General features: G+C 42.9%; 1 protein-coding gene across 1 annotated transcript in view; it reads right to left on the bottom strand.

Moving 5' to 3' along the window:
- The window catches only part of LOC138467664 (protein unc-93 homolog A-like), a 322638-nt gene that overhangs the window by 265078 nt on the left and 42282 nt on the right, over window positions 1-15278 (bottom strand). The window contains exon 2 of the mRNA XM_069607845.1: window positions 393-574. Coding sequence (XP_069463946.1) covers window positions 393-574 — 182 coding nt within the window. The remainder of the gene's footprint in view (window positions 1-392; window positions 575-15278) is intronic.

Here is a 15278-nt window from a genome sequence, read left to right on the forward strand (position 1 = left end):
TCTGCTGGCACAATCAACAATGTTAGATATGTAATGGGGATTAGTTCATGGTCTCTCCATCAAATTTTTTGCATCGAGCGACATTTCCATCAAATTTTTAGCATCGAGAAAATTTGCATCAAATGCATTTTTATTTTTATAGGGGTTCCACCCCAACCCCTCGTTTTTGACCCTATAAACCCCCCCAAAAATTAACCCTTTAAAAACCTGCATTTGATACATATTTTTTTGATGCAAATCCCTCGATGCAAATGAATTAGATGGAAAGTCAATTGATGGATTTACTAGATACCATGGGGATTGAAGTTGCCAGCTAAGGCTGTGCCTTCTGTAATGTTGGAAGAGCAAAGTGGACATTTTAACCATGCACTAGTCATGATTGTTGACTATACCAGCTTGCATAGAAGTTTCCCAGAGAGTATGCAACATAGCAGCACATGGAGACGGTAATGGTCCACTTGCAGCCAAGCTTCTTAATCAGAATCGGTGGGACGAACATCGAAGAAACGATAAGGGCTGCATACACGACACTCAGGGAAGCAACCCCCAGGCCTTCGTCCGAGTTCAGACTGCTCTGTAGAGATAAAGCAATAATTGCCCATCAGTGAGTTACAAATGGTGCCATCCTGCTATGTGAGATGGCACTGTGAGATGTCACTTAACCACGCAGCTATCTAGAATGGCCCTCTGAAGCATTGTTTTAAAACAGGGGTCTGCAACATGCTGTTCGGCAGATGTTTTGGACTACGACTCCTATGATCCTTTACCATTGTCTATACTGGCTAGGGCTGATGGGAATTGTAGTCAAAACATGGTTGAGGACCAGTAGCTGGCTATATCCACACAATGTGCAACAAAAAGGGAATCAAAGAGAAGAATTCAAATAAATTATATGAGTATTGTTTTATCGCCCCACATGTTACTGATTTAGAACCTTTCTTGGCTCTATATGCTAGTATGCAGGAGAAGGAATTATTTTTGTTAAAGCGCAGGCACGAGAAGCAGCCAAATATAGAGCTATTTTTTTGTCTTCATTTGATCATTGAACTGCATCATTCTTTTTCATACGCTTTGGATTAAAGCTTGATCATTGCTTCTGTCATAAACTGGAGAACTAAGGTAAATACATGGTTGAACTTCCTATAATTTGGTACCATTGAGGTTCAACTTGAAATGTACAAACTTCTTCACATGTTAAATGTTGATCAATTATTACTTTGACAAATTAGTTAACTTTTTTCTTTTAAAAAAGAAACTCAAGTTCATTTAGATTAATTGAAGCCCAATAGGTGTAGAGTCGAGCAAAATAATGTCATCTGCATAAACTAGCCCTCTAACTCTCAGATGTTCCAGCCTGAGCAGAAAAGAGCCGAGAGTTTGTAATGTTTCTCTAAAGTTTGATGAGTATGACTGGAGCAAACAGGGAGCTACACCACTACCCTGCCTTAGAGCACCGCAGGCCTTAGTTTCTCTGTACTGGATCGCAATCCCGTTCAATCTCACCTGGATTTTTTGTTTTTGTAGAGCAACATTACATTTTTAAGAAGGCCATCAGGAATGCCCCATGCATTCAACTTCGTCCAAAATATCCCCCTAGTCACACGGTTGAATGCCTCTGAAAAATTAATGCAGCCCCAATTTACCAGCAGATTGCATACTTGAGTTATGGTGTTCTCAAGTAATTCCGTTTTTAAGTTTCCCTGTTTTTTATAAACTCGGATCCAATGCCCAGGGTTAAGGGGTTTGAATATTTAAGCATTAGATTTTCTTTTAATCTTGTGACTTTAAAACATGAGCAGGGACAATGCTGTAAAATGACTCAGACTATTGGGTGAATTTTTAAATTTGCATCAGGTTTTAAGGCTAGACTGGTTAATTCTATGGTAAATATATACACCAATAAAGCATGTGCAGTTTTCTTACTTTTAGCAGGAGTGTGGGGATTCAGCAAGGACCATTAACTACAAAGAGCAAATCATTAATTTTGCAAGTGACTATGAGGTATCGTTTCACCAGGTGTGACCTGGGCTTGTCACTGGGAATTAGGCCTACCCTTTACCCTTTATTGATGGTTCACTGCATGTGGCTCTAACCTTTTTGCTGAAGGTGTTGACCGCTAATAAATGTGGCTTTGTCAAATCTTGCTAAAGATGTTTGGTCGAGTGAGAGGGCTCATAAGGTTCTACCGCATGCACACATCTTAAGTGGCTTTACTACCCTTAGACCATATGTGATTGCCCCCAGGTGCAGCCCTGAAAGACAGTGAGATAATTATCTGATGCATACACTGAATCATCATTATAGCCTGAAACCTCACACACATCAATCAACATCTATGGGTCACCCCTAACGTTTTTTAAATATATATCCTTTTTCACTGTGAAGCTTTTTAAAGAATGCAACCTCTTTGAGCTGTACCCCTGGAAACCATTCATTAAAGTTTAGGTTCCAGACCCACTTTTCTTTTTTAACCATTTACTAACAGGGGTGTCACCAGGATAGCATTAATAAGGAAATGCACGTTTTAAGAAGAAGCAATGTTCCACTCAATGCTGAAAACAGAACACGTTCTTATGAAGCAGCAGTCGTCACATTAAGTGCAAATGAGCATGCAAAATAAAGAGCATGCATTGTGTTAGGAGCTGTTAACTTTGTAACAATAAAATGCACTTTCCAAAGCGCTGTCAGGCACGGCATTAGTGCTCCATGATCAGTTGGAGTGAAGTGGTGGCCAATAAGGGATCTGCATGGTGCTCCACAGAGTGTTATGGGAAAAGGGTGAGTGGTGACGGGTGCAATGTTTGTTGCCCAACTAGCGCTACAAAAGGAAACTATTAGCTTCTGGTCTGTTCTGCGTAGCTCCTGTCCTCGTGGTCTATCGTCCATTGCTGTCACTAAGCCTGACTGGAAGATCTATATAGAAAAGATGTTAGGCTTCAATGAACCTATAGACAACCTATTATCTCTAGCAGACGTAGAGTGGCATTGTCAGATATCCATTAGTGAAATAAGTAACATCATTAGCCACTTCAATCAATCGTGAGCAGCAGGCCCAGACTGTATTTGCAATGCTCTAGTTAAGCACGAGCCAGATAAATGGGCTAAATGCCTTAACTTATTCTCTTGTATTGGTAGAACTGGCAAGATTCCTTCTTCTTGGAGAGATACCCATATCCTGCCCGTTCATAAAAAGGGACTATGGAATCTGGCATCAAATTACCAATTGCTTTCGATGTTAGATGTGCCTTCAAAGATATTTGCAAAGGTACTGTTGTTGGAATTGAATGAAAGGATTAGAACAAATAAGATACTTACCCCTAATCAGATGGGATTCATAAAAAAGTCCAATACAGCTCATAATATGTTGATACTGGTCACTTTACTGGAGTACGCATGGGTGAGATGGAACTCAAAAGTTTAAGCAGCTTTCATAGGTTTCTCTGCCGCCTTTGATTCAGTGCTCAGAGGAAGACTGTGGAGAAAACTGGTGTCTTGGAATATCCCATTCGGTCTTCTTAAAATGCTGATCTCTACACCGACACTGCTGTAAGGATAAGGTTGGATGCAGAAGGCACTTTATCAGCCTCATTGCCAACCCGTCGTGGAGTCAAGCACGGGTGCATAGTCGCTGCCACCCTTTTTAATCTCTATTTTTCTGACTTGGGGCTTCAGTTTGTTAGTCCGGCATTATGTCCAGTAAAGGTGGGTCGGAATTTCACAAGTTGGCTAGCTTACGCCGATTACCTTGTCTTGCTAGATCACACACCCTGGGGCCTTCAAAGTTTGATAGATGCCCCTGGAACATATGTCGAAGACGATGGGCTAGCTATAAACATCGACAAAAGTAAAACCATGACATTTGCTCCGTTAGCTAAGCAGAAACACATTCTTGAGTGTTTTCTGAATGGTTTCAAATAGGAAAATGTTACTACCTACAAGTATTTAGGTTTACATTTCCAAAACAACTTAAAGTGGGACAAGCATTGGCTGGAGACTAAGGCGAGGTGTAAAGAAGCCGTAGATACAATTAGACAATTTGTGGGTAAACAAAGTGTAATGTCCCTTGAAACAATATTGTTGCTGTGCCATACTAAAGTGTGCTCGATTATGTTTTATGGAGTAGAGATTTGGGGCGGCAAACTCAGGAGTCTCCTAAGGCGGTCACTCTGCAGCGACTCCTGTGTTTGCCACCATCACTTCCTGTGGAGTATATCTATCTCGAATTTGGCATTGCTGGAATAGTTTTGGATGCAACGGCGAAGACAATAATATTTTGTGACAGGTTGTTTAAATCGGAGCCCGAATCAATGAAAGGTATCTTTGTAGATACTTTTAGTGTAACTGATTACTATCAGCAAATGGGAACTCTGGGCCATCTGCATGCATGAAGTGGCAAGGAGGCTGCTGTGGGTGGTTGCCTAATGGAGCAGTGCATGTGATAAAGTCACGATTAGAAATAAAACAACTAGAAGTTAGTAAAGAACAGTATTTGGTCAACCTATTATCTGGAAATCGCAGCACTGATTTTTGTGGATATATTGCTCGCAGTGAACTTATACCATCTTATATAGTGGCGTATCCCAAAACTGCGATTGTAAAGCAATACTTGCGACTGAAATGTAATATCAGTGTGGCACTAATTACCCAGGGTGCCCAATTATCATGAACGACATTGTAGGCTCTGTGGCTCAGATGAAACTTGAAAGTATTGAACACTTATTACTAGGTTGTGAAAGCTTAAGGGGGTTGTGACTCAGCTATTTGAAAGCATTTAATAATAATGTACATTTGGAAGATATAACATCTCTCTGGAACAAGTTTCTAAATGGCTGTAATGATAACCTGATTTTTTATACCGTTCTATTTTTTTGGAAGTGTGTGGAAATTATTAACATTGTGTCCTGCTAATGTATTTCATCCTTTTTTGAATATTCTTACGATTACTGAATTAAGATGGTTTTAATATTGTAGAGTATTAGGTATTTATTGATTTTAAGGTTTATTGTGATACAAATGTATCTTTAATTTGCAATAGATTTAAGCCTGTGAAAACAATGTATTCACACCCTAACATAAGCCCGCAAAGTGGGGCACACTTATGTCATTTTAACGTTATGTGTAATATGTATGTTTTTAAATGTTTTATATACAAACCCATGAGGCTGATGGTATATTAAATAAATAAATAAATGTTTTGTGGAGTGGGAATGGTGTTGGGTCCGAGATGAGCATAGGGAGAAAGCTATCGTGTGCAGTGGGAGTTCTGTGGCATAACGTGTGAGGGCTTTTTGGTTGTGTTGTGTGCAGTGCTCGGCAGAAGTGACAGGTTGCTGAAGCGTGAGTGATGAAGGTTTCAGAAGGAATGCTGCCAGATGTAGTGTGAATGCTGTGGGATATCGTCTGAGTTTTCTGGGATGAAGTAAGTTGACATGCTCTTCTGTGCAGTGTGGTTGGTGTGAGCTGCAGTGTTGGTGCTTTTTGATTATGAGGGGGAGGAAGCAATGAAGGATGTGGCATGCATAGAGTTCAAAGCTTTCGTTTCTTGTTGCCTTGCCAATCATCCTTTACCTGTGCAAACGAGTATACAAAGCCCTGGACTTGAGAATTCATTTATCATATTGTTGCCTCTAACGCTCTCCTACCTTTTCCTCTCAAGCCTTATACACCTTATAACATTTGTTATCTAGAACCTAATTCTAGCCTGACCCCTAACAATACTCAAAAACATTCTTTTGATCAGAAACATCCGTTAGCCAAGCTCAGCCGCACCCACAAATATTGCAAGCTGAGCCTTAGCTAGGAGTCTATCTTCGATACCCCACTTTAACACAAGGCCAACAAGCTCCCCACTTCTTCATTGGACTGTTCTGTGATGTCTCCAGACTCTAGAAGGAGTTCTGCGATTAGACGGCATGCGTCCCCAGGTAATGTTACTACCCCTGGCCATATTGGGCAAAAGGACCCATTGGCTAGAAATCTGACACCAGCCACACCATTAAACCAAAATGACACATATGCTCTGGGCAGCACTGTGTCCTCCAGTAGCTCCACCTGGTCACTACTAATCTATGGGCAAAGACAAATGTGAACTGCACAATCTTATTTTGGAATATGAGCCATCACTATTATTCCCTACGGAAACTTGGCTGAAGGAAACCCATCTCCCAATGATACACAAAGCCGTGCCCTCTGGGCGCAGGGTTGTTTTAATGAGTAGGGAACAGAAATCAGAGGTTGTAGCTACAGTACACAAAGAAGCATTTACAATAATGTCCTGCCTAGAAATTGCTGCTCATTTTTATAAACCCATGCTTATCAAAACTATAATATTTTCCTCAGTCTCAAATCCCTTCCTCCTGATATATAGACCCGGGGATTATGACTCAACATTTGAGAGAAGCAGGCAGACAAACGTTCTAATGTGTTAGCATTTCATCCCAACCACTGAATTCTTAAGGACTTCAAGGTTTGGATGGAACAACCTCATGATTGCCTCCCAAGTAGTCTGATCCCAAAGATAGAAAGTCATGATTTACATCTGTCACATATAGGTGGACATGTCCAGAAAGATCTATTCACCACTCGGAACATAGTTTTGCCTTTAACAAAGGTCAGGGTAACCTAGGCAACACAGTTATATGTTTTCCTTTTCTTTTCAGTCCTCTTTCCTGCTTTAGCCAACCAACATATCTGAGTGTTAGCAACTCCTGGGCTGGGATGACATACACACCACAAAGAAACTCACACAAATGATGGCTAGGACTAGTCCAGATGATTCTGCTTTTAACAACTCTGTAAAATGTAAAGATTCCCTTGACGCATTGGAAAACCTAAGCAGTTAACATTAAGGCCCCTATAAAGACCTTTAACTCTAAGCAATAAGCAATTGCATTGCAAAGTTACAGCCGTTAATGAAGAACTAAAAAAACTAAAACTAACCAACAGATCCCTGGAATGAAAATGAAGAAGAAATGAAACCTTGATGAAAGAAATAAGTATTAAAACATAGAAGAGGCTGCCATTGCTTCATCAAAAAAGCAAACTCCATGTTCTGTTGTCTCGGGAGGATAGCTCAGGGGCAACATGCTCACCTTGGAATCAAGACGACACGGAGCAACACAGGCTCGATCCCCGGGTTTGCGCTTAGAAACCTCTGGGTATTAAGCACGTTATAAATAACCAATCATATTATATCATATCATATTCTATTCAGGCTAGGAAATGCTGCCAACCCACAGAGACATTCAAAATAATCTCATAATCCTACATTCCTAGGGCTATGACACCATCACAATCCATCTGTGATTCTCTATACCTCCGTCGACCTTAAACAATTAACTCTTGATACTCAAAGAAAAAAGTGATCAGCCATCTTGCCTGCTAGTGCTCCATTCACCCCTCCACGTGCACTGTTGAAGGAACTCGCCTCTTATCACCTATTATCGTCTGAACTTCAGCACGTTACATTTGAGAGGTTCACTAGCAGACTGCACAGCCAATGGGTGTCCTCCTTTGTCTTCCAAGAACTACTTGCGTCTTCTCTAGAGAGATTCTCTAGTCTTCCCTAGCAGCCGAAGCAGCCTGGTTTATCCTAATGTTAATACAGATCTCGCAGAGAGCACAAAGCTCGCAGTGTAGGATCCTAGCAAAAGTGCCCACAGTTACAGGACAGCAGTCGTGAGCTGCTTGAACATTTTTAAAACATTTAAAAAGTCAAAGGTCACCAGTCTCGGGTTTGGTGGTAACAGTGTCTGTGCTGCAAACAAAAGCTTCCCTGCAAGAAGGACACCTCTAAAAAAAATGACCAGTGATGCCAGGCCAAAGCCAGGCCAAAGGCAAGGATGACCTGGTGGTGGGGTGCTGTGCACCTGTTTTTTAGCCAACGTGGCAAACAGAGTAATGGAGGCCCAGTCGTTCATATCAGGTAATACTGGTGTTCCTTGGACTCCTAGAGGACCTGGATGATTGTTTCCTGATTGTAGGTCCTCTGGCTGCACCTGTGACCATCCCTCGACAGCTTCTTCATTATGCCATGCCTCAAAGAGCAAGCAGCTAGCTATCCTTTTGGGGGAAGACAGATCTTGAAAACTTCTGATTTAGCTGGTCCCATTGGGTCAAGGGGAGGAAGCACTGTTAATGGGGTTCTATGCTAATTCATCCCGTTTATTTTTCAATTAGTTTTTGCCGAAGGTTTGGGTTTATATGTGGGGGGATTCCCTCCACGCGCCCCCCCCCCCCATATTTGTTGATGCGATTTTTTCGGACATTTTTCAGCAGAATACTCATAGAAAAAAAAACTGCTGATGAATGAACATGGTACCGGTAATAGTTTGCTCTGGTAGTTGAGAATGCTGGTGTCTACCGCTCACAGGAGCATTTCCTCTTTTGACTGTGATCGTGAGCATGGTACCGCAGAAGAGCTGCCACAGTTCCGTCTTCAGGTTAAGAGGTCACACACCAGCACTTTGGACTCGTCTCAGTGATTGTAAAAAGCAATTCGGTACAGAGTCCCCTATAGTGTATGAACACTGAAAGCAGTGTGCAAACTCCGCCTCCAGCACTTGCTAAATAATCTGTCTGGCCCCATATTGTGACACTGGAACAGCTAACTGGGCCAGGATTCTAGCTCGGGACAGTACAGGAAAAGCAGAAATATTTGAGGGGCACATGCCAGAATTACAGCTCAGGACTTTCAACCTAAAAAAGGGCGGGGCCTGCAAATCGGTGTACTTACACGCAACGAAGAAATACGGAATTTAAATAGCACTTGATTGTGCACGTAGAGCCACCCTAGATAAAGGGTGTGTACAGTGGTGGGTGAGGGTCATGGGAAGTGATAGTGTGTATGGGTAGCCACTGTCAATACATTGTTAGAAGGAGCACAGAAAGGGTGGGGTCCCATGATGAACGTGGGGCGGCGATCCAGCCTTCTGGGGACCAGAGGGATCATGAATGTTTTATTTGAGTGAAAAGGGAGATTGGGACTCATTTTTCAGAAGGTTGAGTTTGGCAGCCATGTCAGCAGCGATGATCCAGTACTAAAGTTTCAGGTTGCCATTACAGAGACCCTTCAGATTGAGAACATTTGGCGAAGGGTTGAGGAGCTCAGACGAAAAGGAACCAGGAGAGCTGATTGGGTTATGGGATTATAGGTCAGGAGAAAGATCACTTAAGGTTTAGAAGAGGTGAGCGTCAAAAACGTAGTGCCATCCAGTGGCAGATCACAGGAGTTAGGAATGTCAGAGAACAGCTTGTAGGAGAAGTAATGCAAGGAGAAGAAGATTTGAGCATCATCATTAAATAGATGACATAAGAACCCAAAGGAGGGTATAAGAATGCAGGGAGAACGGGTGTAGAAGGTGCAGAGGAGCAGACCAAGGACAGACACCTGACGGACGCCGATACAGAAGGAGATAGAAGTTGAGAGCCCAATGTTCCCAGAAATGGAAAAGGCTAGCAGGCTACCAAAGCAAAGTCCTTAGCACGAGAGCAAAGATATGTGAACTGTAAGAGCGATGAGATTGTCAACTCTGTCGAGTGCAACAGAGAGATCAAGAACAAGGAGTATTGATGACAGATGGCAGCGGTGAGCCATACTGAGGAAGTGAGCGACATGGGTAGGGGTGTCCATGCAGAGTGACTGCTGAGGAATGCTGAATGAAAAGGTCACCAAGTCCATTGGCCTCCAGGTAGTCAGTGAGACCTAAGTTTACCATGTTCATGGAACAGGTCTGAAGAACTGTGTATTGTACCACGTTGGCCTCCCCTCTGCTCTCATCTCGTCCACTAGGAACTAACTGTGAGAGGAAGGGACGAGTGGGTACAGTGCCAAACTCTGCTTTACCTTGAACTACTTTCCTCTGAGTGTCCTGTGCTGCCACCAACCCTGCCTGTCTCCATGCATCAGGCTCTGACTACTGCTGGAGCAAGCAAGGAGAGTGCCTGCTCGGCTCTGACCGATGCGGAGTGGGGGCTTGCTGTTTTTTCCAGTGTATCTACTCTGAGGGGCTCCAGAACACTTCCACTCTTGATCTGCTTCCTCTCCACACCCTTCCTTTTCTGTGAAGCCTACGCAGTTGAAGAATTGATCACTGAAAGTGCTGTGAAAAGCGAAGAAGGACTCTTATGTTAAGCTTTGGGCAGGTACTTCCTACACCTGGCCTGTCAGCAACCTTCTGACTCTGCCTGAATCCTGTTTTAAGACTTCATTGCAGAGAATAGCAAGATAAATTGTAGCATCACCCATCACTCCCCCTGTCTCCCTGCTCTCCCGCCCAATCACAGTATCAATATTTATTTTATCACACATCATTCTCTGGCAACAGACCATCAAACAACAACACGCACATAAAACACCGTTTAGAGACACAGTGAGGATCATCGTTTGTGCATAGCTCATTTAATACTTATCTTCTGCAGTATTATAACCAATTAAGTGCATATAGAGAACTGTTGCTAGGTTACATCACAATGAACCACGCTTTTGGGTATGCCGCTTATCTTCATAGGAGCTCTTTATCGCCCTCTTTTATTGTTCCTCCTGCAGTAGAGATAACCATCTTGACTTTACACTAGTTTAGCTGCTGCCAGCAACTTCATCTTGCACGCTTTATGGTTTATTTTTCCAATATCAAATCTTTTAAACTACTTACAGTGTTTATTTGTACAACGAGAAATCAGGTTTGATCATTTGTTTTACGCACTTATTCTCTTATACTAAAGCAATTCTCAGCTCTGTCTAGCTTGACTTCATTTTAGCTCTTTTTTGTATTAAATCGATATATTTAAATTGATAACTGTGACATATACTAATTTCACCTTAGTGAGAATAGCGTTGCCAACCCTGAGAATTGTTTCAGCCCATCTGCAATTGGGATTTACTTTAGAGTGTCCCGCCTTATTTATTCATTTGTTTCGGTTCTTGTGGGGTGCTACAGGCCCGCCGGCCTCAGAGCGCAGCATGTAAGATGAAGCGGAGAGATCTTAGAAAGTGGGATCTATTCAGGAAGATGAAAAAGAAGACGCAAGTGAAGGAGAGTTGCTATTGTTCATAGGCCGGGCATTCCAATCACGAGGTGCTTTGAAATCAAAACTACAATCACCGAAGTTTTTCAGGTGAGATCTTGGCCGATTAAGCGGCAGGGTGTCACAAGAGTGCAATGATGTGCTCAGGCTCGTGTATGCTCTGCTTTGCTATCCATGCTATCTTGCCTTACAGGTTTCCTGAGGAAACACTGAGCCTGAGATCAGTATCAGCCATAAGAGGGGTCTTATCTATATTCATTTTCCCTGGGCTGCATAGTAGCCAAGCATCAGACAAACCCATTTGGGTCAGAGCATCCCTAGCTGCCCGACATTTGAATATTTAAAAGTTAATTATAAATCCCAGGATCATTTAGAGGCCCCAGATCATAAGGTAACTGAAAACTAATGTGCCTTCCAATACCGACTGGTATTGCCAGTTTAGGGCATTTTATTGCTTTGAATAGACGGGTGCCACTTGACCCCCCTTCCCCAGCCCCTAATGCTTGCTTCCAGGGTCACTCTTTTCCCCCCATTTTGTTTTCTTTTATCCATTGCTTGCATGTCTTTAGTGGTATAATAATGCTATAGGTTGCAATGGCGGTGTTTATTGTGCATGCCAACACATGATTTGCTTGTCAACAAAGAACCCACCACTTGCTTATCGGCATCAGGATCAGATCAGAACTATATGTCGACAGGAATCTGCATTATGATTGATAAAGCATTTCTGTATTGTCTTCAGGCATACAATGCATTAACCTTGGTCCCCATGACACGTGTTCCTTTTAATATGATTGTATTATTATTCACTGTACTGTTACCTCTCCCATGTTAAGCCCTAAGGAAGCTCCAAAGAGCCAAACACCTGTTGGCGTGCATAATAAACATGGGCATTAACATGTATAACCTGCACACATTGTGAGGCTTTTCCTTGACCGGTTTAGATTCCAAAGGAATCAAGTAGATTTAAATCTCTTCACAAATGATCAAGTGGTTAGAGCATTGCTAAGGTACTCAGGCACATGTGCTCTCTTTTGCCAAAGTGTTTGCATTATGGAAATCATTAAATTGTACTGTGAGTTTGTTCCTTGACATAGTCATCATGGAGTTTGTCGAGGTATACTGTACCTCCAATATAGTTAAATCTGCATGAATATTTTACATAAGAAATGGAAACATTTTATACAGCAGCCTTTTTAGTTGTCCATGAAATGTCACGTTTGGTACCAAATTTGGTAAACGTCTGATCTGACCCCATCCGAACATTCATGCTTAATTTTGTGACGTTTCATTGATGTTTTCCTGTAAAAAAATAGAGAGTTGAAAAAAAAATTCTGGATTGCTTTTTCCATAGACTCACAAAGAATATGTTCCCTCTCGCTCTTCCCCAAACTGCCTTCTTCGATTTTTGGATTTGAAAAATGTACGTGCACACTCTGAGGAACTGTTAAGAGAGTTTAACTGGAACAACAGAGTTCCATACGCCGGCTTTTCCATCAGACCAGACTAGCTGTCACCTTTGGAACAACACCCTGTGGCAAAGCTCCATGATAAGGAGCAAGCAAGACACAGGTCATAACAGAAAAAGGGAACTGATGGTGCATGGGATAATATGCATATCAAATTCCCTGAATAAGCAAACATGTGACAGCACAAGGCAGTAACAGTAAGTCGGGGAAGCCAGGAAATACTGGGCATGCCTGCCTGGAACCCCGGAAGGATGCTCCCTCGATTTGACTCTACTCAGCAGAGTTCCATAGACTTCCACTTGTGAAGTTCTGGTTAAGAGGAAGAATGCGTGAGGGTTGGAACTTGCGCAAGGAACTCATGCCCTTTCTGGGTCCGAACGTGTGCACGTTACAAATGTGATAAATAAATAAATAAAGGAATCACCCCAATCTTAGCTAGGGACTTGAACTCACTCTTCTGAATTTTGAGAGTGGCCAAGGAAGCACACCATTTTGGCGGCAGTGAGGATGTGCAATGAGGCAGAATGCTCGGCTCACCCCTTTGAGCACCAAGGATGCAACCTGTTCTTGAAAAGGGGAAACCTTCTTGACATTCCACACATCCTCATTGACCTTCCACACAGACGCATGCAGCACTTGAGACTCAGTAGTGGGGGAACTGAATCTGCACTCCCCCTTTTGAACAAAACCAGGCAGCCTACCATGACCCAATACCCCACCTTGAACGAGGGAGTGTGAATTGAGGACTTGCGAGAATTCCAAATGTGTTCCTGGCTGGCAAGTAGCTTGGAGCACACTCTTTGTACATCTACAGGGACATATATTTATAAGTGTGATTCCTTCATCAGCCACTAGGGCCTGGAAGGTAAGGTGTACATCTACCCCTCATGCCCTCAAATGGGGAAACTCAAGCAATGGAATGGAGAGTGATCCAAGCGAACAACATGCATCCAAACATTATTACGCAAACAAGTTGCTCTGAAGAGCAGCCTGGATGGAGGTTCTTAGGAACCTGGTAAACCATTACCTTGGGTTTGGCACAATGAAGTGAAACACATCCCAGGAGTTGTGGAAGGCTCTCATGTTATGAGAAGTGAGCTGCATCTATTGTCACTGTCTGAGATAAGAACTTCTGGACTGACATCTGTCCTAAAGAGTTCCCATTAGAAGTCAATGGGAGTGGTGTGTTGATCAATGGAACAACTTTAACATCTTGCAACTTTGAAAAATTATTTATGAAGAACATGGCAAACCTTACCACTCGGGGTAGTTTCCTGGATGGTCGCAACAGTTTATGACCCAAATCATGATAGGTTAGTGTCAGTGACAGGAATCTGGATGTGGGGATGAGGGATGTTTGGTCATCAGAGACTTGTTTGCTGTGGCGCAGACCTGGTGCTGGAGGACACACATTCCTACCTCAAAGTCAACCGCAGGCCACCAATAGTGCCCGCAGAGGATTATTTTGCTAATGGAGATGCCAAGATGCCGCGGGTGCTCTGCTTGCAAATGTTTGGTATGCACATCCTAGGGAGGCTCTATTTGATCCTATTTGTGCTACATGCCCTTATAAATGTAGAGTTCATTATCTACTTTGCAAAAGGAATGAGTTCAACGTTGGTGGATTTTGTTCAGGGGACATCCGGTCTGTAAAAAGTGGTTTGATTCCTTCAGGCCTAAGTCATTGTTCTGTGCTTAAAGCCGTCCATCTCTGGTGACAGCTCCGGCTGCCACCATTTCAGGTTCATTAAGTGTGGCAATGACATCCATGTCAAGTTTCTGACTGTCCTCATTCTTGAAGTCAAGTGGAATGTGGGACAAACAAATGTTCATTTTCCCAGGCTTATATTCTTTTGAATAGTTGTAGTCCTGAGGTTGGGCCAAAAATATGTCAGACCTGGACAACACCCTGAAAGGAGAGGATGCGGAAATCCCCTGGAGTAGGTGCCTGTGATCAGGATGGGTGACAGGGGACGCACAGAGGTAATACCTGACGTGCTGGGTCACCCTAACAAAGACCAGGATCGCCCTCCTGATCTCTAAATAGTTTTATCAGAGGATTACAGACCCTCGATGCAAAGACAACCATGTTCGCCCTCACACCCTGGACTTGTCAAAGAATGGCGCTCAGACACCGTATTGCTGCTGTCTATGGTCACAATTGAACATTGTACCGTGAAGAAAGAATGTAAGGTGGAACTTGTATGATGCGCTTCTTCACCTACTAGAGGGTTTGCTACTGGTACCTGCCCCAAAAAAAGTGGACACCGTTCTTGATCATTCCGTGCATAGGTTTGAGAGTCCCTCCAAGATTACATAGATCTCTCTCAATCCCAGAAAGGAGATGAGATCTACTTTACATATAGGGAGGGGACTTCTTAATGGCTTTCAGGGGATCCCGTTTTTGCCAGATACCATCTGCTGACTGAGTGTGCCCTATGTGCCCTGCCTCTGCAAGAACAGTCTCCACTTGCTGGCATTTTAGGTCAACCCTTTTAATCAGCCATGATTTAGAGCACTCTGTCCAGAACTTACGTCCAAATAGATGAGATCATTCTGAAAATATGCAACTTCTCTAAGGCCTTTGAAAAGAGTGCCATTCATCTGCTAGAAGAAGGAGGCAGATGCTTCAAAGTCAAATGACATCCTGCTGAATTGGTAGGCCCTGAAGGGAGCGATGAAAGCTGTTAGTTCTATGTCTTAACTGTATCTAGTGATCTCGGGTCAGACACCAGGAAGAATATCTTCCCAGCAATGGTCATTTGGACCCTGGGCATTGGTGGC

The sequence above is a fragment of the Ambystoma mexicanum genome, chromosome 4q (genome assembly GCF_040938575.1).
Source record: "Ambystoma mexicanum isolate Mex_15411 chromosome 4q, UKY_AmexF1_1, whole genome shotgun sequence".
NCBI lineage: Eukaryota > Metazoa > Chordata > Amphibia > Caudata > Ambystomatidae > Ambystoma > Ambystoma mexicanum.